This window comes from Salmo salar, chromosome 01 (genome assembly GCF_965601325.2).
Source record: "Salmo salar chromosome 01, fSalSal1, whole genome shotgun sequence".
Classification (NCBI taxonomy): Eukaryota; Metazoa; Chordata; class Actinopteri; order Salmoniformes; family Salmonidae; genus Salmo; species Salmo salar.
In genome coordinates this window covers 82,350,057-82,373,914 of record NC_138291.1, presented here as the reverse complement: position 1 = coordinate 82,373,914, position 23,858 = coordinate 82,350,057, and the positions used below count along the sequence as shown (strand labels likewise).

The 23,858-nt window shown below is 43.0% G+C and overlaps 1 protein-coding gene across 2 annotated transcripts in view; it reads left to right on the top strand.

Annotated features, from left to right (window-relative positions):
• The first annotated feature begins 204 nt into the window (after positions 1-204).
• cyth1b (cytohesin 1b) overlaps positions 205-23,858 on the top strand; it is a 38,390-nt gene continuing 14,736 nt past the window's right edge. Inside the window, exons 1-2 of one of the 2 annotated variants that reach the window (XM_082977337.1) lie at positions 205-708; positions 14,515-14,597. In XM_082977337.1, the coding sequence (XP_082833463.1) occupies positions 681-708; positions 14,515-14,597 (111 nt within the window). In that variant the 5' untranslated portion in view covers positions 205-680. Of the gene's footprint in view, positions 709-6,376; positions 7,630-14,514; positions 14,598-23,858 lie in introns of those variants that run through there. The other variant, XM_082977339.1, reaches the window with a different exon arrangement.

The following is a 23,858-nucleotide window of genomic DNA, read 5'->3' as shown; positions in this document are numbered from 1 at the left end:
AACGACTATATTTTAGTTATGCATTTTTTGTTTATCTAAAAAATGACAATTAAATCAATTTGAATCCCACTTTATAACACAATAAAATGTCAAGAAATTCAGTGCAAGGCACTCATATATTCCGATGTATACCTTATTTTAAGTAACTTTTCTCCTTGGTTCTGCAGATATCAGTGGCATATCATGTAATGCTCTGTATGACTATATTCTTCCCCGGTTCTCTCTCTCTCTCAGCATATCCTGTTTTCCTCTCTCTGTGGCCAAACTTAGTGAATGAAGCTCTGATTCAAGCACACAGCTGCTCTTTAAAACCCTCTCCCTCCATTATCCCATTTTTCTCCCTCTTACTCTCTCCTCTTTTTCTTCCTCTCTCTCGTCTATCATTTTCTCTGTCCTTGTATACTCTCACCTCTATCCTTCTCTCTCCCTCTTTCTCGGTAGAGCAAAGCATCTGATTGGCTATCCATTAGCAAGTGTTCCTAAACCACGCCTCATTTCTACCGCATGGGACGCCCCAGTTCAGAGTCAATTCACAGCTGTTACATTTGAAGACAGAAAGTCTACAAAAAGTTATTCCCCCCAAAATATTTATAATCTGAGCTATCAAATAAAGTGGTGCTACGTAAATAGCAATCTGTAAAGTTTTTGAAAGGATTCGTAGTTTACAGAAAGGCTACACGATGGTTCTGAAGTCGGAAGACGGAGTGGGTAAGTAGCGACCGACCTAATTAGCCTAACGTTATCTAGCTGAGGCTATTTGATGTAGGCCCTAGCTTTATAAACAGTTAATACTTGTAGGCTATTTATTTTTCATCTAAATTCTTGCTACATTGTTTCTGTTGGCTGTTAGTTAAATGTTTTAGCTGTACGTTTTCAAGTTGACTGGCTAAAAAGTTAATTTACCCAGTCTGCAGCGCAACAGGTCTATAATCTGGTTTCCTTCTTATGCAAATTTCCAGACGATCTTAGAACAATAGGTTCATTTAGCTGACTGAATTGAGGCCATGCAGCTATGTGTGCGTTGTGTAACACTGAATTCATAATGAGTCTGTCTATAAATATGATGAAAGGGTCCATTGATTCAGTTAAAATGATAGGATACAAAGAGTTTGCATTTAAAGGCTGTTTGTGCGTGCGTTGTGGATATGCTCTTCTGTTAAAGGTTGTGTGGGGTGGTAGGAGTCAATTTAATCAATCAAATGTTTATTTGTATTGGTAAACAGTTGTCAACGTGTGTGTGAGTTGTGTGCAACATTGCCACTGGTGAGTGGTTTGCTTTGTCCTATATGACGCTCTGATTCAATGTATTTTCCCAATTGACAGACAGACAGAAAGTGAGAACTCCTGACATTTGTTTTGCCCAGTGAGTGTCCCAATCCAAAATGCCCCCATTAGCCCTACATCCTATGTCTGGTGTCAGAGACTCCAGCCACCCTAGTCATAGACTGTTCTCTCTGCTACCGCACGGCAAGCGGTCCAAGAGGCTTCTAAACAGCTTCTACCCCCAAGTCATAAGACACCTGAACATGTAATCAAATGGCTACCCAGACTATTTGCATTCCCCCCCCCCCCCCCCCCGCTACTCTCTTTTATCATCTATGCAATGTCTGGTTCAAGCCCAGGTTGGGGTGAGGATTGGGACGGAGGCTAAACTGTTACACTTCCCTCCTCCGATTATCTACTCAGCTTTTTTTTAAAAAAAATTTAAAAAAAAAATATTGATCAAAAAGGGGCTCAGGTTAGGCAATGTGCATGGTTGTTGGAAGAATTTTAGAGAACAGAATATTTTTTTTTCCCTCCCCAATTTCATAGTATCCAATTGGTAGTTACAGTCTTGTCCCATCACTGCAACTCCCGTACGGACTCAGGAGATGCGAAGGTCGAGAGCCTTGCGTCCTCTGAAACCCAACCCAGATTAGCCGCACTGCTTCTTGACACAATGCCTGCTTAACCTGGAAGCCAGCTGCACCAATGTGTCAGAGGAAACACTGTGTCAGCATGCATTGCACCCAGCCCGCCACAAGAGTCGCTAGAGTGCGATGGGACAAGAACGTCCTTGCTGGCCAAACTCTCCCCTAACCCAGATGACACTGGGCCACTGTTTTTTACCTTGTCAGCTCGGGGATTTGATCTTGCAACCTTTCGGTTACTAGTCCAACGCTCTAACCACTAGGCTACCCGCCGCCCCATGGGTCTCCTGGCCGTGGCCAGCTGCGACAGAGCCTGGACTCGAGCCAGGATCTCTAGTGGCACTGCGCTGCAGACCACTGCGCCACTCGGGAGGCTGAGAACATTTTAAAGGCCCCCATTTTGTATATCTTTTTTTAGCATTTCTTTGCCATGGAGCTGAGAGAAAATTGTGCTGTTTTATAGACAATTTCCTTCAATTGCTAATGGTGTGTTCTTTTGCTCGAACTTAATAACAATCAATACTGTTAAATTAATTGTTTTGTGAATTTTCAAATTCCCTGATGTCTAGCTTTTATTTTGGTGATTGTTAGTTCTCAAAGATTATATTATGAAAATAAAAAAAATAGGTCCATTTATCTTTTCTGCATACATTTTATATCTGGTTTAGTAATTTTTAAGTTTACACTGAAAGTGTTTTTCCATCCCGAAAATGTATTCATTCCTTTTTTTTTTTTTTTTTTTTTAAAGCTTAGGCGGACTGCTCAAAGATTTCTTTGGCAGACAAATCCCTGCCTACTTCAGCAGAGGTGCACAAGAGTATCCTCCCAGCAACTACCGCAGAAGTGTTTTAAATCCTCCACACCCCCTTTGAATCGGCTGTTGTTTTCTCGAAGGAGAAAAGCATGCACACATTTAAATGATACCATACTTATACTTTTATCTATAAAATGTCTTGCACATCTAGCTACTTGTCTTTTTATGACTTTACACATTGATTTTGTAATTCCACCCCTGTTAACATTATTTGGTTGATGATGCGCAAGTGGAGGAGAGTCTCATTTCATACAATTGCACTTGTTTCCACGTTCCCACTCCTCGATTTCCGTTGACCATTTTCAAAAGCATGTGAGGAGAGGATGTAGGAGAGAGGCTATAGGAGTATAAAACCAATTGACACTCTCCCAGTCTCTCTCTCTCCACTCTATCTACTCTCGTCCCTCTCTTTTTCCCTTTTGGCTTCATCTTTCTCAGTATCAGACCTGGGGGGTGGGGTGGGGGTGGTGTGTGAGAGAGACCATGAAGCTCGCCACATGAGTTTGTGTGTGCCATTTAGGCAGTGATTGGGGAACCTCTCAGTCATGGCACACAACACCTTTAATGAGCAATTAGCAGATCAGAGCACTAACACAAGTATTCAGGTTTCAGGCAAGGTTAGTCACCAATGCATATCTAGTTCACCTAACTTGAGTTGAGCTCAGTGGTGCAGTGAGGAGAGGGGGACCCCAGTGGCTGAATAACAGTATCAATACTAATACTATTCCATAACATTTTCAAACTGCTTCTAGGCCTACAGTATACAGGTTTTTCCAGGACTTAATAGGTTCTTTGCAGATTTATATCAGAGACTGTAGCTAATGGACTCACAGCAGTCCAACCTAAGAGCACACATTGAGCAATAGGAGACTGCTCAGAGGAGGAAGGGGAGGACCAGCCTCCTCAGTGAATTTCAGCAAAATAAAAATAGCGAAACATTAAGTGATTCTTTTAAGATAAAACTATACTAAATATATCACAAAATAATTCATTAACCTCTTACATCTAGATGTTCCGCTAGCGGAACGCCTCGCCAATATCCAATGATAGGGCGTGGCGCGAATTACAAACTCCTCAAAAATCCCAAAACTTCAATTTTTCAAAAATATGACTATTTTACACCATTTTAAAGACGAGACTCTCCTTTATCTAACCACATTGTCCGATTTCAAAAAGGCTTTACAACGAAAGCAAAACATTAGATTATGTCAGGAGAGTACCCAGCCAGAAATAATCAGACACCCATTTTTCAAGCTAGCATATAATGTCACCAAAACCACAGCTAAATGCAGCACTAACCTTTGATGATCTTCATCAGATGACACTCCTAGGACATTATGTTATACAATACATGCATGTTTTGTTCAATCAAGTTCATATTTATATCAAAAACCAGCTTTTTACATTAGCATGTGACGTTCAGAACTAGCATACCCACCGAAAACTTCCGGTGAATTTACTAAATTACTCACGATAAACGTTCACAAAAAACATAACAATTATTGTAAGAATTATAGATACAGAACTCCTTTATGCAATCGCGGTGTCCGATTTTCAAATAGCTTTTCGGTGAAAGCACATTTTGCAATATTCTGAGTAGATAGCCCGGCCATCACAGGCTAGCTATTTTGACACCCACCAAGTTTGGCACTCACCAAACTCAGATTTACTATAAGAAAAATTGGATTACCTTTGCTGTTCTTTGTCAGAATGCACTCCCAGGACTTCTACTTTACACCCAATGTTGTTTTGGTTCCAAATAATCCATAGTTATATCCAAATAGTGGCGTTTTGTTCTTGCGTTCAAGACACTATCCGATGGGTGACGCGCCGGCGCGTATCGTGACAAAAAAATTCAAAATATTCCATTACCGTACTTCGAAGCATGTCAAACACGGTTTAAAATCAATTTTTAATGCGATTTTTCTCGTAAAATAGCGATAATATTCCGACCGGTTGTTCCGACGTTGTTTTCGTTCAAAGACTGAAAGAAGAAAATGGTGTCTTCACGTGCAGGCGCGCGCCCGTGTCATTGTTCTCAGATCGACCACTTTCCAAATGCGCTACTGTTTTTCAGCCAGGGACTGCAGAGTCATCATTCCCCGTTTTGGCGCCTTCTGAGAGCTTATGGGAGCCTTAGAAAATGTCACGTTACAGCAGAGATCCTCTGTTTTCGATAAAGAGGCTATAGAAGGCCAAGAAATGGTCAGAGAGGGTACTTCCTGTATAGAATCTTCTCAGGTTTTGGCCTGCCATATGAGTTCTGTTATACTCACAGACACCATTCAAACAGTTTTAGAAACTTTAGGGTGTTTTCTATCCAAATCAAACAATTATATGCATATTCTAGTTTCTGGGCAGGAGTAATAACCAGATTAAATCGGGTACGTTTTTTTATCCGGCCGTGAATATACTGCCCCCTATCCTAAACAGGTTAAAACACACTTTTGCAATGAAGGTCTATAGTAGCCTCAGCAGCACTCTGTAGGGTAGCACCATGGTGTAGCCAGAGGACAGCTAGCTTCTGTTCTCCTCTGGGTACATTGATTTCAATACAAAACCTAGGAGGCTCATGGGTCTCACCCCATTCCATAGACCTACACAGTAATCATGACAACTTCCGGAGGACGTCCTCCATCCTATCAGAGGGTCAGTTCATGCTGAAAGAAATGTTGTCCACCCAATCAAAGAATCAGAGAATGAACCTAGTACTGAAAGCAGAAGCTATAGATAGCTAGCACTGCAGTCCATACAATGTGGTGAGTAATGTTAGTTGACTCAAAGAGAGAGAAACAATAGTTGAACAGTTTTGAACAAATTAATTTCTTCAGAGAGGGAGAGAAAGCGATTTGGTTGTATTTTTTTAAAACTTTCACTTAGCTAGTGAATGCAGATAGCTAGTTTAGCCTACTCAAACACCCGGCTCAAACAGAGAGGAATGCTATGTTGGCTAGCTGGCAATGACTAGCCAACCCTGGAACTCTTCCAAGTCAAGGTAAGCTTTTGGTTGTATTAATGTTTTGCCACTGGGGCCCGCCTGTGTAACTGCTAAAAGGCTTTCTGGCTGTACACTGTACTGCATGATTGTTACGAGTTTACTAACGCGATAGCTACTAGAACTATGTTGACTTTGACGTGACAACGATGTCGGCTGTGCGTTAGCAGCAGTTGTGATATGAAGGTTTGATTTGGAAAGTTTTTGTTTTCTCCTGGTCACAGACTGCTGATTTGTTGTGTGCTGAATTCCAGAAGTGAAGGGAAAAGGTGAGAGGAGGAGAGTGTGTAGATATATACAACGAGCAAAGTGATCATACTGTTTTTATGTGGCTGCTATGGAAGTGATTTGCGTGTGATCAGGGGTGTATTCATTCCACCGATTCTGTTGAAAAACTTTTTTCTTAAAAGGAACGAAACGGGGATAAACATACCCGAGTTTCTCCAACAGAAGCTAATTTGCGACTGTTGGACTAATGATTACACCCTAGATCAGCTCGATGCAGGCAGGAGTGTGCAAGGCGGTATTGAATGTGTCACTGTCTTTCCACCTTGATGACTCAAACTTCTCTCGACCTGTGCAGCTACGTACGTTGTGAACTTTCATGCATAGGCTAGGTTGTAGCAACCTCATGATGGGTACAGGGAAAAGTATCATGTAGTAGCCTAAACCTATTGATGTTACATTGAGCTGGGTGAATGGAATATGAATGACGGTCATGCTCATATAAAAATAATCCTCATCTTAAACAGCGCCGACCACCACTAATTAGTTATTATTTTTTGCGTCTCTTGGAGGGCAAGTTGTTCATGTTGCCTGATGAAAAAATAATAGATAATGGAATAATTCACCCACTGTTCATATGAGCTGTGGGTGTTCACATTCATGCAATTTTGTGGAACAGAGGACCCCTTGTTACATGATGGTTCTGTTTATAAGTCGGAGATCATATTCAGAGCTGGGGGATATTGGTGTACAATCTGACAGTCATGAGCAGAGAGAAGAATCTCACACACACAGACAGATAGATATCTCTATCTCTCTCTAGGCCTGTGTGTGTCCACAGGGTGGAGACTATGTATAGGCCTAATGTTTGGAGGGAAAGAGGGAGGAGTTGGGAGGGTTTCCCCCCTGTCCTGTCAGTGATCTTTCAACAAAAGGTAAGCGATTGAGCTGAACACTCCTCTGGCTTACACTCATACACTTGCTTTCTCTCCCTCTCTCCCTCTCTCTGGTGTGGTGGAGCAGCTAACCTCTTGCCTTGTTCTTTGTCATCCTCCTTTCTCTCTGTGTCTCTCTCTGTGTTGGATTAGGAGCCTGTAGTGTGGTGGAGTGACAGACAGACGGTAAGCCTGGCAGGTTAAGAGTTAAAGAGTCTGCCCGGCTGCTGAGGAGAGAGGGGGGCCGTGTTGGTTATTTTAGTATCGCACCACAGGATTGGAGGGCCGGACGGGTGCAGGAGGGCTCAGAGGGACTGGGACAGTCGGTTATACAGCTGGTACTGGACTGCACTGGGATACAACTGGGTTATACTGGGAAAGAACTAATAATACTGGTCTGCTGTACTGGGAGAGAAGTCTGGACTATATTATTGAGAGAGTGCTGCTACTGTGTGAATGGATTAGACAAGGACTAAGACTGGACTGGACTATATTTAAACTTGACTGGACTGGACTCAGGCATAACTCTTAACTGTGAGACTCGCTAATACCGGTGAGCTTTACTGAGCTGGGCTGGACTGGCACAACTCTCTGCTACTGGAACTGCACGTCTACTGGCACAGTAGACCAGGCTAGAGAGTGGGGTCTGGATACTGGTGGACAGAATAAAGGGTTAGTAGGAGACAGCTGCTTCTGGACCGGTGTTATACTGGGAACAGTGGGAGGACTGGGAGAGACAAACTCACTCGGGTAGGAAAACTATAGTATAAGCTGAGGAGAAATTGTGTGTGTGTGTGTGTGTGGCTCAGTTGGTAGAGAATGGCGCTTGCAACGTCAGGGTTGTGGGTTTCAATTCCCATTAGGGGACGGTATGGAGAGGGGGGGAAAAAGTATGAAATGTATGCACTCACTACTGTAACTCACTCTGGATAAGAGCGTCTGCTAAATGTCAAATGTGTGTACTAGGTCTGTCCCCGACAACAACAAAAAAGTATTGGTCAACCAAGAGTTGTCTGTTCTTTCGACCAATCGATTGGTCAACATTATTTAAATGTGTATTTTTCCATATATAGACACATCCTATGTGCTTTAATCAAATCAATTATATCCACTGAGCTTGTCTGACGCTTTAAGCAAACTTTTTGATGAAATAATTAAGACACACAATTGACTAGAGGGGAGTCTGACCGCAATTGATTTGATTGTGCTGGACCTAGGGATGAAACGGTTACCGGTTTCAAGATAAACCATGGTAAAATTCCTGATGGTGAGTATTACAGTTTCAAGTTTTAATTATCATTAAAACTGTGTTTGATTACAGCGGTTTGAAAAACTCACAGTAAATACTCTCCAGCATCAACCGAAGTTAGCAACAGTCTGACGCAGGTGCAGCATGCAACGTGGGGTTTGTGTTGTGTGAGAACATGGCGGAAGGCAGTGACAGCGCTCGGGAGATTTTTCAGCCTTCTAAGAGGATCAAATCTGAAGTGTGGTTGTATTTTGGGTTTTACAAGAGTACTGAGGGAAACTTAATCGAAGATGGTCACCCTGTCTGCAGAACATGCAACAACAAAAAATTGCTGCGAAAGGGGGCAACACTTCAAATCTCTTGAGTCATCTTCGTGACCACCACCCACTACTTTATAGCGAATGCAAGGTCAGTTAACTTTTAGCTCAATGCATGATGTGGGGACTTCGGAATGGGGGAAAATGTCATGGTTTGTCTGTCTAACTTGCTAATAGCTTGTCAATAATGTAAACTGAAGCTTTCAGTGTTACCTATTCCTGTAAAAACACTACACGTTGTTCTGCTGCTGTATGCATCGTGTGTCTGAAGACTCTATTCTCCCATTGCACACAATAACACGTTATGTAGTTTAGTCACCCAACCAACATATTTTGTTCATTTAAAATCCGTCAGTCATCGACTTGGTTGTAAAAGTGCTCCAACAGGAGAAACACTATAGACTCCTACACAAGACTCCTGTATTTATGTCAATTGTTGGGCTCATTGCAATTACTATCACTGTCTTCTAAAGACTCATTTGTATTTATGTAAATTGTGCATGGGGTCATTGCATATACTCAAATGAAACACAGAATATAGACTGTGTGTGTTAATAATGTAACACCACCAATAATAATAATACATTTGCTATTCCTGTGTTTACAGAGTGGGCATGCAGCAGGAAAACCCAGTGATGCTACTGGTCGCTCATCTACAGTTGTGACACAGACACTCGAACAATCATTTAACAGGCAGGCTGCTTATGCACCCACATCAAAAAATGCTCGACCTCACTGCAGCCCTTTCATGTTACGTTGCAAAGGACATGATGCCATTTCAAATTGTTGAGAGGCCTGGCTTTCTGAGGCTGATGGAGGTTACTGTGCCTCACGACAAAGTGCCATCACAAACATTATTTTCCAAGACTGAAATCCCAAACCTGTTCAACCAGGCTAAAGCTGACGTTGGAAAATGTTTCTCAAGGCACATGGTTTGCTGTAACTACTGACCTCTGGACCAGTGAAAGCAGGGGTGGTTAACCCTACATCAGCTTTACTATCCATTACCTCACCCCAGACTGGCAACTTGAATCAAACTGCCTGGAAACGCAGTTCTTCTCAGAAGATCACTCGGCTCACAACATCAGAGTTTTTTGAGAATATGCTGGAAGAGTGGGGGATCAACAAGAAAGACCTGGTCTGCATAACCACAGACAACGCAACCAACATGATGAAGGCTTTTGAAGAGTTCCCAGATCTGTGGTTTGGGTGCTTTGGCCATAATTTGAACCTGGCCATCTCAAAGGCTCTGAAAATTCAGAGAGTTGACATAGCAGTCAAGGCCTGCTGTCATCTGGTCCAAGGCTTGTCACGGAGCTGGAAGAGAAGGAGAGAACTGAGAGAAAAGCAAGCTGCACTCAACATGCCACAGAAAGCTCTGATCCATGATGTGGTGACCCAATGGGGATCTACACAAGATGCTTGAGCGTTTCCTCAGCCAACAGCAGCCAATCTGTGCGACACTGGCTGGAGAAAGAGGAACATGGCATGTGATACCCAAGGATTCCAACAAAAGTGTCATGGAGAAACTGTGCCAGCTCCTTGAACCTCTGAGCATGTTTACAGATGCACTTGCCTCAGATCAAGCCATCAAGCCTGACTGGACCACATCACCCGTGATGTTCTGGTGGAAAAGGATACGGAGCCATCCCTGACCAAGGAGATGAAAAGGGTAATGAGAGAAGACCTTAACAACAGATCCACAGAGAAGGCAAAGAGTCATGCACATGGCTTGTTTCATTGACCCCTGCTTCAAAAGGAGCTTTTTAGATGAGCCTGAGGCTGCAAAAGTTGACACAGACCGCTGTGTCCAGGAGGTCTTGAAGCTGACAGCTGCACAAGTCAGGGAAGAACCACAATCCCCAGCAGCACCTCCAACACCCCCACAGTGGCATCAGAGGGGAAAGGCCTGGCTGGGTTGCTGAGAAAAATTACCTCAACAAGGCAGCAGAGAGGTGAAGAGGGTCAGATTCCGACCACCCCAGAAGACAGAGGGAAAGAAGAGATCAAGGTCTACCTCTCTCTGCCATCATTCCAGCAGAAGAGGATCCACTGGTGTGGTGGAGGGGCCCTACACATTCCAGCAGAAGAGGATCCACTGGTGTGGTGGAGGGGCCATGCATCAGAGCTGCCTCACCTTGCCAGGGTTGCCAGGAAGATTTTGTGCATCCCAGCAACCAGCGTGCCATCAGAGAGTTCACTGCCAGCGGGCACATTCTCTCCTCGCAGATCACTACTTAAACCAGACAAAGAAAATATGCTGACATTTTTACATTTCAATCTCAAGTGAACAAAGATGCATACTTACAGGATGTTAGGCCAGCAGCACCTTATGTCTTTATGAAGGAGAGAACAGACATACAATCAGTGCTGTTCATTTGATTTGTTTACATATTTTGTGTTATTTTAATGTCAACACTTGCACATTGGATTTGTTTACGTATGGTTGTATTGTTCTTACATGCACATTGCTTTACTTGTGTTGCTTTTATATGCACATTTGAATTGCTTACTTAAGGTAGTGTTCATTACAATCTGCACTAGGGAAACTTTTACCACATGGTGCCATCTTTAATGTTATTATTTTAATGTTTATGCACACAAAGTGCATAGTGCTGCTAATATTATTTGTTGGTTTTCAACATACACACACTGAAATCATTTCAAATGTTTTATCAGTACTTTTTGAAAATTTTCAGCACATTTTGAACAATAGCGCGATAATACTGATAACTGTGATAATTTTGGTCACTATAATCGTGATATGAAATTTTCATACCGTTTCGTCTCTAGCTGGACCTGGATATACTTGCTGCACGGTGTTAAAAAAAACTATTCTCCATGCTGCAGCAACCACCACAGAACATCAACAGTGTGTATCGCGCTGTCCGTGTTGCTGAAGCTACAACATAATTACAGCCATTTCTGACTGAAAAGTTCTGTTACCGAAATCCCTCATTTGTTTAGGAAAAACATTCCTTCAACCCTTGCTCTCTTTACGTGACACATGTATGCATCGCATGCATGTGACCAATAGGCCCAGACCTATAGCATATCCTAATCGCACCAATAAATTGGTTATAACAAACTCTGAACACCGTAACACGTGACAGCAAAATGGATGCAGAGCACGTCACAAACAGGAATGTTTACTGGTTGCTCAGGCAGTAAAGGGGAAGTCAGATGTGGAATAAATTTGACTAGTTGTGAAAATACTGGAGATCAAGGAAAAGAAGGTAAGGAGCAAGCGCTGCATGCATATTACGTGTGCCAAACAGGTGCTGTTCGATTACAATATGTTTTCTGACCATTTGGAACAATGTAAACAACACTAAATAAATGATACGGGTACCAGATAGTCTGAAACCGGTTTCAAGCCCGGGCTCTGGCTCGGCCACTCAAGGACATTGAGACTTGTCCCGAAGCCATTTATGCGTTGTATTGGCTGTGTGCTTAGGGTCGTTGTCCTATTGGAAGGTGATCCTTCACCCCAGTCTGAGAACCTGCTCCAGAGTGATCAGGACTTCATCAAGGATCTCTCTGTACTTTGCTCTGTTCATCTTTCCCTCGATCCTGACTAGTCTCCCAGTCCCTGCTTCTGAAAAACATCCCCACAGCATGATGCTGCCATCAACATGGGGATGGTGCCAGGTTTCCTCCAGACGTGATGCTTGGCATTCAGGCCAATGAGTTCAATTTAGGTTTCATCAGATAATCTTGTTTCTCGTGGTCTGAGAGTCCTTTAGGTGTCTTTTGGCAACTCTAAGCGGGCTGTCATGCTTTTGACTGAGGAATGGCTTCCGTCTGGCCACTCTACCATAAAAGCCTGATTGGTGGAGTGCTGCAGAGATGGTTGTCCTTCTGGAAGGTTCTCCCAGCTCCACAGAGGAACTCTGGAGCTCTGTCAGTGACCATCGGGTTCTTGGTCACCTCCCTGACCAAGGCCCTTCTCCCCCTGATTGCTCAGTTTGTCCGGGCGGCCAGCTCTAGGAAGAGTCTTGGTGGTTCCAAACTTCTTCCATTTAAGAATGATGTAGGCCACTGTGTTATTGGGGACCTTCAATGCTGCAGAAATTGTTTGGTACCCTTCCTTAGATCTGTGCCTCGACACAATCTTGTCTTGGCGCTCTACGGTCAATTCCTTCAACCTCATTGCTTGGTGTTTGCTCTGACATGTACTGTCAACTGTGGGACCTTTTATATACGTGTGTGTGTGCCTTTTTAAAAATCATGTCCAATCAACTGACTCTAATCTAGTTGTAGAAACATCTCAAGGATGATCAATGGAAACAGGATGCACCTGAGCTCAATTTCGAGTCTCATAGCAAAGGGTCTGAATACTTGTGTAAATAAGGTATTACATTTTTTGTTAAAAATTTGCACAAAAATGTTTTCGCTGTCATTATCAAATTCTATTTCTCACATGTTCCAAATACAACCTTACAGTGAAATGCTTACTTACAACTCCTTAACCAACAATGCAGTTTTAAGAAAAGTGTTAAGTAAAAAATGTAAGTAACAAATAATTAAAGAGCAGCAGTAAAATAACAATAGCGAGGCTATATACAGGGGGTACCTGTACGGCGACACCGGTTAGTCGAGGTAATTGAGGTAATTTGTACATGCAGGTAGAGTTAAAGTGACTATGCATAGATAATAAGCAGAGTAGCAGTAGTGTAGAAAGGGGGGGGGGGTGCAATGCAAATAGTCTGGGTAGCCATTTGATTAGCTGTTCTGGAGTCTTATAGTTTGAGGGTGGAAGCTGTTAAGTCTTTTGGACCTAGACTTGGTGCTCTGGTACCGCTTGCTGTGCAGTAGCAGAGAGAAGTCTATGACTAGGGTGGCTGGAGTCTTTGACAATTTTTAGGGCCTTCCTCTGACACCATCTGGTATAGAGGTCCTGGATGGCAGGAAGCTTGGCCCTGGTGATGTTCACAATACATTGAGGTATTGTGTGTAGATTGATTTTAGAATAAGGCTGTAATGTAACAAAATGTGGAAGAAGTGAAGGGGTCTCAATACTTTCTGAATGCACTGTATACACACCTCTTAGTTGAGTACTAGGCCTACGTGTACAAAAGACACGTCACAACAGTCTTCAATGGATAAAATTGAGAACTTTAGCAGGTAATTTCAATTTGTTTTGTAGAAGACATTGAAGTCTGTTGTGAGAAGACCTAAACTGTTGTTAGTAGCCTAAATGACTTCCTTGTGGTTCTGTACATTTCGTGGATTTTTCTCGTTTGTGTAAGTGTAAGGTCAGTAAACAGGCATAGGCCAACAGTGTGTGTGTTTTGTTGTTGAAGGTGCAGCCACCACACATCCAGTGGCAGTAGAGCTATGACAGTGTGTTCTGTCACACACACTGACCTCTAAACTATGCCGCTGGCCTGATAGGAGCTGCCATGAGAGATTACTTCATAAGCTGATATGTAAATCCATTCTGTTCTCTTCCCCTGATGAAATTTGGGACTCGTGTGTGTGTGTGTGTGTGTGTGTGTGTGTGTGTGTGTGTGTGTGTGTGTGTGTGTGTGTGTGTGTGTGTGTGGGCGCGTGTGTGTGTGTGTGTGTGTGCACGCACCAGGGAGATGTTATTCTCATGTCCATGTTTCAAAATGGGAGCTGATATTTTGGTCTTCTGCTTAGCTGGCCTACGGTGTGATGGGTGTCCTTTGTCCATCTCTCTCGCGCGCTCTCTCGGGTGGACACGTGGTGTTTTGCCTTTCACTTATTTTTGTATTGCAGATATTGTTCAGGCTTGTGTCTGGGAGGGTTGGTTTGGTCTTGTGAGTGAGTACTTGGTGTGGTGCTTGAGTGCTTCGTTGGCATGGGGGGGCTGGTTTGTAAGGTTTATGTGGGGGTATGTCACCTCAGTCGTTGGCTAGAAGGGGGTTGGAGTTTGGGGTGTAATTTGATGGATGTAGGCTCTGTTGCCATGGTGACCCAGAGCACTATTATCCTCACTTTCTACTTAACGCTCGCTCGCTCTCTCTCCCTCTCTTTTAATTTTCACTACATTTCTCGCCCTCTCTCTTCCTCTCCCCCTCTCTCTTCCTCTCCCTCTCTCAGTGCCTCATGATCTGAGTCCCAAGGAGAAACAGGAGTTGGAGAGCATACGCCGCAGGAAACAAGAACTACTGCAGGACATACAGGTAACATACACTTCAGTAGCGGACCGCTGGAGCCTTCGAACCTTTACTGCCAAATGCAAAGCAGCTGATTCTGTTATTGAATGTCAATTTTCTCTCTCTGGTTTTAATTGGTTAAACCTGAAAGAGCATGTCCTAAGAATTAGGACCTCCTCCTCAACGCTGGTCCTGATTTCTACTCGCAAAGTAGTCCCTCTTCACTGGCCGATCATGAAAGTGGTAGAGAAGGGGAAGGGGGGGTACTGAAGGAACGCATTTGTCCACTAGAGCGTTACATTCTAGATCAGGGGTTCCTAACTATTTTCCCCAGAGCCCCCTTATTCACTTTTGTAGTATTGTTTGAGAGAGTCTATATTAAATACAACACCAGCTTTATTTAATTTAATTTGAGGGACCTATGCATTTTTTGTTTTTCTTAAGATAATTTTCTGCAATTCTACCTGGTTTTACAAGACTCATGATATATTTTAGGCAGGCTATTTAATAATAATGGATAAGGAAAATAAAGTCTAGAATTGATTTCCCAGATGTTATTCCATGACCAAATATATTTTATTATGATCATTTATATGAACCCTCAATTTAATAAAAAAAAACAAGGGATACATCTGAATACCTACAGATTTTTTTTAACCTGATTTTAAGTCAAAACTGTGACTAGGCCACTCGGTAACATTTATATCGTCTTGGTAAGCAACTCCAGTGTACACTAAGTGTACAAAACATTAGGAACACCTGCTCTTTCCATGACATAAACCCTTCCAATTCAATTCTGGACCATGAAGCCAGTTCCACTGCTTTTTAAAATTGTTCCCCTCTAATCACAGACTGATTTAGACATGGGACACCAGGTGGGTGCAATTTAAATATCAGCTAGAACAGAAAACCAGCAGGCACCAGACCTCATAGGGTGAGAGTTGAATACCCTGACAGACTGAACAGGTGTATCCAGGTGAAAGCTATGATCCCTTATTGATGTCATCTGTTAAATCCACTTCAATCAGTGTAGATGAAGGTGAGGAGAGATTTAAATAAGGAATTTTTTATCCTTGAGACATGGATTGTGTGTGCGCCATTCAGAGGGTGAATGGGCAAGACAAAAGATTTAAGTGCCCTTGAATGGTGGTAGGTGCCACACTGGTTTCAGGGTGGTAGGTGCCACACTGGTTTCAGGGTGGTAGGTGCCACACTGGTTTCAGGGTGGTAGGTGCCACACTGGTTTCAGGGTGGTAGGTGCCACACTGGTTTCAGGGTGGTAGGTGCCACACTGGTTTCAGGGTGGTAGGTGCCACACTGGTTTCAGGGTGGTAGGTGCCACACTGGTTTCAGGGTGCCAGGCACTGCAAAGCTGCTGGGTTTTTCACGCTCAACAGTTTCCTGTATGTCTCAAGAATGGTCCACCACCCAAAGGACATCCATCCAACTTGACACAACTGTGGGAAGCATTGGAGTCAACATGGGCCAGCATCTCTGTGGAACGCTTTCGACACCTTGTAGAGTCCATGCCCCAACGAATTGAGGCTGTTCTGAGGGCAAAAGGGGGTGCAACTCAATATAAGTAAGCGGTTCCTAATGTTTTGTACACTCCGTGTGTATTTGGCCTTGCATTTTAGGTTATTATCCTGCTGACAGGTGAATTTGTCTCTTGTCTGTTGGAAAACAGACCTGAACCAGGTTTTCCTCTAGGACTTTGCCTGTGCTTTGCTGTATTCCTGGACCTGTACAAATCAGCTGGGCTAGACAATCTGGACCCTCTCTTTCTAAAATGATCCATCGCCATTGTTGCAACCCCTATTACCAGTCTGTTCAACCTCTTTCGTATCGCCCGAGATCCCTAAAGATTGGAAAGCTGCCGCGGTCATCCTCTTCAAAGGGGGTGACACTAGACCCAAACTGTTATAGACCTATATCCATCCTGCCCTTTCTAAAGTCTTCGATAGCCAAGTTAACAAACAGATCAGTGACCACTGATCTATCATCTATCACTCCAGTGTTAATTTGCTAAATTGTAATTTACTTTGATACCATGGCCTATTTATTGCCTTACCACCTCACGCCATTTGCACACACTGTATATAGACTTTTTCTATTGTGTTATTGACTGAACGTTTGTTTATTCCATGTGTAACTCTGTGGTTTGTGTTGCACTGCTTTGCTTTATCTTGGCCAAGTCGCAGTTGTAAATGAGAACTTGTTCTCTACTGGTCTAACTTGCTGGATGCTGGTGGCAAGTTCCTGTGAATATTACAGTAACGTACTTTCCGCTAGCCAGAGATGGGCAAAGATCCCTCAAAGTATCTTGTTACAAATACAAAATACCTTGAAGGCCAACGTATCCTTAATTACAACCAAATTCTCAGTAACGGTTACAGAAAGGTTGTACTTGCTATGACGTGTTTTCTTATCAACCTTAGTATAATGCACTGACTAAGTTGCTCTGGACAAGAGCACTTGCTAAATGACCTAAATGTAAAAATGAACTTGCAAAGCACACCGCTGGGTATTATTCTGAGTTCCACCCTTAAACTACTTGTATTTTGATCAAATTAGGCCTAGTTCAGGGGCTGATACCCAGGAGTGTTCTTTGCAAGTGTTCATTTTTACATTTTGGTAACTTAGTAGACACACTGATCCACAGTGACACTGTCAGTGCAAGAACATAGCACAGTCATAGCAAGTAAGAAGGTTATGTTACCGAGAATGTTGTTATTGTTAAGCGGGCTATTTGCAAGTTCATTTTTGTATTAGGAAATGTATGCATTCTTATTAAACTTACAAAATAGGCCACATGAATTGTAGTTCAGGCCAGTGAAATACAAATGACAAAATAGGTGTTGAAATACCTACTGTACTGTATATCAAATACATGGGGCAGAATTACTGCCTGTCATTGACACCAGCTACCTGGACTGTAAATCTGCAACAGTTTACTTACCACTGTTTCCAGTAATGCATTGTAAATTCTAGAAATGCAGCATGTTACTGTAGACAAGTGTTCCAGTAATATGCTGTGCATTTGTGTTTCAGTAGATTTGATGCAATAATGATAAATGGAACGGTAGCCAGTAGGTTACTGTAAATTACTGGCAGCACAGAAGCGGCAGGTAGCATAGCGGTTAGAGCTTTGCGCCAGTAATCAAAAGGTTACTTGTTTGAATCCCTAAACCGACTAGGTGAAAAATCTGCTGACTGTACTGAGCAAGGCTCATTTTTACTTTTTAAAAACAAAAAAGGTAATTTAGCAGGCGCTCTTATCCTGTGGGTGTGTGCAAACATTAGTATTAGTATTGTGCTAGAGTTGAGTCTATTGGTAAAGGATGATAGGGCCCCAGGGGGGCTGATGGAGTGGTAATGGAGTGTCTAATGTCCCTGTTACCGAGACTGGTGACGTGGTGGTTTCCATGGTGAGGGGACAGAAGGCGGGGCTGTCGAATTGGTAACCCAAACACAGATGGATACATCAGAGTCAGCAGACACCCTCATGCACATTGTCCTCTGACGATTATCCCTCTAATCTGTTAGAAACCGGTCTGTAACCCCCTCTGGGTGTGTCCAAATGGCACCCTATTCCTTATGAAGTGCACTGGTAGTGGTCAAAAGTAATGGACTATGTAGGGAGTAGGAAGCCATTTGGACGCAGCGTCTGTCTGCCCCCAGGACCATACAATTACCCAATTGGCAATTACAAGCAATGAACTGGTTCTACAATGTAAAAGGCATTTTCCACATCTATTGTTACATTGGTACATTCATCTTAATCAGACTTAATGATGGTTAATATTTCAGCACCATGCATACATGGACCAATATTTTATCTTATTGAACGTTCTGACCCCAAAGCGTGGAGCGCAGGCCACGTAGCATATTTCTGTTACACTGAGCACCATGCTCGCTCCTATTACGCACAACCATAATGGCAGAGACATAGGGCTGTATCACAACCGGCCGTGATTGGGAGTCCCATAGGGTAGCACACAATTGGCCCAGTGTCGTCTGGGTTTGGCCGGTGTAGGCTGTCATTGTAAATAAGAATTGTTCTTAACTGATTTGCCTTGTTAAATAATATTTTTTTTAAATAGGACACAGACACACAGAACTCCGACATAACACAGGAAATACGAATTAAATAAACAGAACTTCTCCTTCATTAGTCTTGCGAACATTCATGTGCACTATAAACATTGGGCCCACTCAGAGCAGGGTACGAAATGGTTGGCTAAATTAAAATGTATTATAGGCCTACGAAACAGAATTGACTGTTGAAATTAACAGTACAGTCGTGGCCAAAAGTTTTGAGAATGACACAAATATTAATTTTCACAAAGTCTGCTGCCTCAGTTTGTATGATGGCAATTTGCAAATACTCCAGAATGTTATGAAGAGTGATCAGATGAATTGAAATTAATTGCAAAGTCCCTCTTTGCCATGCAAATGAACTCAATCCCCAAAAAACATTTCCACTGCATTTCAGCCCTGCCACAAAAGGACCAGCTGACATCATGTCAGTGATTCTCTCGTTAACCTCTATGGGCTAGGTGGGACGCTTGCGTCCCACATACTCAACAGCCAGTTGAATCCTGTGGCGCGTTATTCAAATCCTTAGATATGCTATTACTTCAATTTTTCAAAAATATGACTATTTTACACCATTTTAAAGATAAGACTCTCGTTAATCTAACCACACTGTCCGATTTCAAAAAGGCTTTACAACGAAAGCAAAACATTAGATTATGTCAGCAGAGTACCAAGCCAGAAATAATCAGACACCCATTTTTCAAGCTAGCATATAATGTCACATAAACCCAAACCACAGCTAAATGTAGCACTAACCTTTGATGATCTTCATCAGATGACAACCCTAGGACATTGTTATACAATACATGCATGTTTTGTTCAATCAAGTTAATATTTATATCAAAAACCAGCTTTTTACATTAGCATGTGACTAGCATGTGACAAGCATTCCCACCGAACACTGCCGGTGAATTTACTAAATTACTCACGATAAACGTTCACAAAAAGCATAACATTTATTTTAAGAATTATAGATACAGAACTCCTCTATGCACTCGATATGTCCGATTTTAAAATAGCTTTTCGGTGAAAGCACATTTTGCAATATTCTCAGTAGATAGCCCGGCATCACAGGGCTAGCTATTTAGACACCCAGCAGGTTTAGCACTCATCAAAGTCAGATTTACTATAAGAAAAATGTTCTTACCTTTGTTGTCTTCATCAGAATGCACTCCCAGGACTTCTACTTCAATAACAAATGTTGGTTTGGTCCAAAATAATCCATCGTTATATCCAAACAGCGGCGTTTTGTTCGTGCGTTCTAGACACTATCCTAAAGGCTAAATCAGGGTTACGAGCATGGCGCAATTCGTGACAAAAGAATTCAAAATTTTCCATTACCGTACTTCGAAGCATGTCAACCGCTGTTTAAAATCAATTTTTATGTATTTCTTCTCATAAAAAAGCAATAATATTCCGACCGGGAATCTGCGTTTAGATAAACAGACAAAGGAAAACAAAGCATTCGGTCGAAGCGGACACGCGCCTAAGCCCATAGTACTCTGAGTGGCCACTTGCCAAAAGCGATAAAATGTTTCAGCCAGAGCTTGCCTCGATATCATTCAACGTTTTCCCGGGCTCTGAGACCCTATGGAAGACGTAGGAAGTGTCACGTTATTGCACAGATCCTGAGTCTTCAATAAAAAGAGCCAAGATGAAACACTACTTCTCAGACAGGCCACTTCCTGCTTGAAATCTTCTCAGGTTTTGGCCTGCCATAGGAGTTCTGTTATACTCACAGACACCATTCAAACAGTTTTAGAAACTTTAGGGTGTTTTCTATCCAAAGCCAATAATTATATGCATATTCTAGTTACTGGGCAGGAGTAGTAACCAGATTAAATCGGGTACGTTTTTTTATCCAGCCGTGTCAATACTGCCCCCTATCCCCAACAGGTTAACACAGGTGTGAGTGTTGACGAGGACAAGGCTGGAGATCACTGTCATGCTGATTGAGTTCGAATAACAGACTGGAAGCTTTAAAAGGAGGGTGGTGCTTGGAATCATTGTTCCTCTGTCAATCATGGTTACTTGCAAGGAAACATGTGCCGTCATCATTGCTTTGCACAAAAAGGGCTTCACAGGCAAGGATATTGCTGCCAGTAAGATTGCACCTAAATCAACCATTTAAGAACCATCAAGAACTTCAAGGAGAGCGGTTCAATTGTTGTGAAGAATGTTTCAGGGCGCCCAAGAAAGTCCAGCAAGTGCCAGGACCGTCTCCTAAAGTTGATTCAGCTGCGGGATTGGGATTGGGGCACCACCAGTACAGAGCTTGCTCAGGAATGGCAGCAGGCAGGTGCGAGTGCATCTGCACGCACAGTGAGGCAAAGAGTTTTGGAGGATGACCTGGTGTCAAGAAGGGCAGCAAAGAAGCCACTTCTCTCCAGGAAAAACATCAGGGACAGACTGATATTCTGCAAAAGGTACAGGGATTGGACTGCTGAGGACTGGGGTAAAGTCATTTTCTCTGATGAATCCCCTTTCCGATTGTTTGGGGCATCCAGAAAAAAGCTTGTCCGGAGACGACAAGGTGAGCGCTACCATCAGTCCTGTGTCATGCCAACAGTAAAGCATCCTGAGACCATTCATGTTTGGGGTTGCTTCTCAGCCAAGGGAGTGGGCTCACTCACAATTTTCCCTAAGAACACAGCCATGAATAAAGAATGGTACCAACACATCCTCCGAGAGCAACTTCTCCCAACCATCCAGGAACAGTTTGGTGACGAACAATGCCTTTTCCAGCATGATGGAGCACCTTGCCATAAGGCAAAAGTGAAAACTAAGTGGCTCGGGGAACAAAACATCGATATTTTGGGTCCATGCCCAGGAAACTCCCCAGACATTAATCCAATTGATAACTTGTGGTCAATCCTCAAGAGGCGGGTGGACAAACAAAACCCCACAAATTCTGACAAACTCCAATCATTGATTATGCAAGAATGGGCTGCCATAAGTCAGGATGTGGCCCAGAAGTTAATTGACAGCATGCCAGGGCGGATTGCAGAGGTCTTGAAAAAGAAGGGTCAACACTGCAAATATTGACTCTTTGCATCAACTTCATGTAATTGTCAATAAAAGCCTTTGACACTTATGAAATGCTTGTAATTATACATCAGTATTCCATAGTAACATCTGACAAAAATATCTAAAGACACTGAAGCAGCAAACTTTGTGAAAATTAATATTTGTCATTCTCAACTTTTGGCCACGACTGTACAGGGATGGAATGATGAAACGCTAGCTATTATTATTGTTGTAATGGATGTCGTATAGATTTACCACATAGGGCCTATGTATTTACATGTGTGAAAGCAACAGCAAACATTTCAACAAGAAAAAAGCCCCCCCATTGGCAGGAGTGTGGAGAGCGCAAGTGAAGAGCTTCGCATATGGTGTGTCTTCGCCACAGTAATAATTCATTTTAACAGCAAATTCCAAGTACAAGCTTCATAACTAAATGATACATTTCAAGCAATTTTTACATACCAAAAGATCAGTAGGCCTATGTTGGTAATTGTTGCTGGTGAGCCAGCAAATAAAACTGTTAATATTCTTGATTTTATTTAACTAGGCAAGTCAGTTAAGAAAAAATTCTTATTTACAATGATGGCCTACCAGAAGGCAAAAGGGATTAAAAATAAATACAAATATAGGACAAAACACATCACGACGAGAGACACCACAACACTACATAAAGAGAGACCTAAGACAACAACATTAGCATGGCAGCAACACATGAAAACACAGCATGGTAGCAACACAACATGACAACATGCTAGCAACATGGCTGCAGCACAACATGGTATAAAATAGGAACCTTGTAGCAGTCATAAGAGCATGAAATCGGCAGAAGGCAGGTTGATCCTCAACACAGGGGCCCCTCAGGGGTGCGTGCTCAGTCCCCTCTGTTCACTCATGACTGCACGGACAGGCAGTCACTCCAACACAACCATTAAGTTTGCCGATGACACCACAGTGATAGGCCTGATCACCGACAACGACGAGATATCCTATAGGGAGGAGGTCAGAGACCTGGACGGGTGGCGCCAGGACAACAACCTCTCCCTCAACGTGATCAAGACAAAGGAGATGATTGTGGACTACATGAAAAAGGGGACCGAGCACGCCCCTATTTTCATTGACGAGGCTGTGGTGGAGCAGGTTGAGAGCTTCAAGTTCCTTGGTGTCCACATCACCAACAAACTGACATGGTCCAAGCACACCAAGACAGTCGTGTAGAGGGCACGACAACACCTATTCCCCCTCCGGAGACTGAAAAGATTTGGCATGGGTCCTCAGATCCTCAAAAGGTTTTATAGCTGCATCATCGACAGCATCCTGACCGGTTGCATCACTGCCTGGTATGGTAACTGCTCGGCCTCTGACCGCAAGGCACTACAGAGGGTAGTGCGAACAGCCCAGTACATCACTGGGGCCAAGCTTCCGGCCATCCAGGACCTCTATACCAGGCGGTGTCAGAGGAAGGCCCTAAATATTGTCAATGACTCCAGCCACCCTAGTCATAGACTGTTTTCTCTGCTTCCGCACAGCAAGCGGTACCGGAGCGCCAAGTCTAGGTCCAAGAGGCTTTTAAACAGCTTCTACCCCCAAGCCATAAGACTCCTGAACATTTAATCAAATGGCTACCCAGACTATTTGCATTTCTCCCCCCCCCCCCCCCCCCCCATTATTTTACACCGCTGCTACTATCTGTTGTTATCATCTATGCATAGTCACTTTAATAACTCTACCTACATGTACATATTACCCCGTACCGGTACCCCCCCCCCCTGTATTTAGTCTCGCTATTCTTATTTTACTGCTGCTCTTTAATGACTTGTTGCTTTTGTTTATTATTCTTATCTGTATTTTTTTTTCAACTGCATTGTTGGTTAGGGGCTCGTAAGTAAGCATTTCATTGTAAGGTCTACACCTGTTGTATTCTTCGCATGTGACTAATAACATTTGATTTGAGTCCCATTGCGTTAGGTCTTGGTCTGGTGGTTTAAGCATGTCCCTGTTTAGGTCACCTAACAGGACAAATTCAGACTTGGTGTAAAGGGCCAGGAGCGAGCTTAGGGCATTTAGGGTACAGGCCAGTGCTGATGGTGGCCGATAACACCCAGCATCAGTCAACAAAGTTTAATGTGTAAAACCAGCAAATCAAATTGTTTGGGGACAGACTTG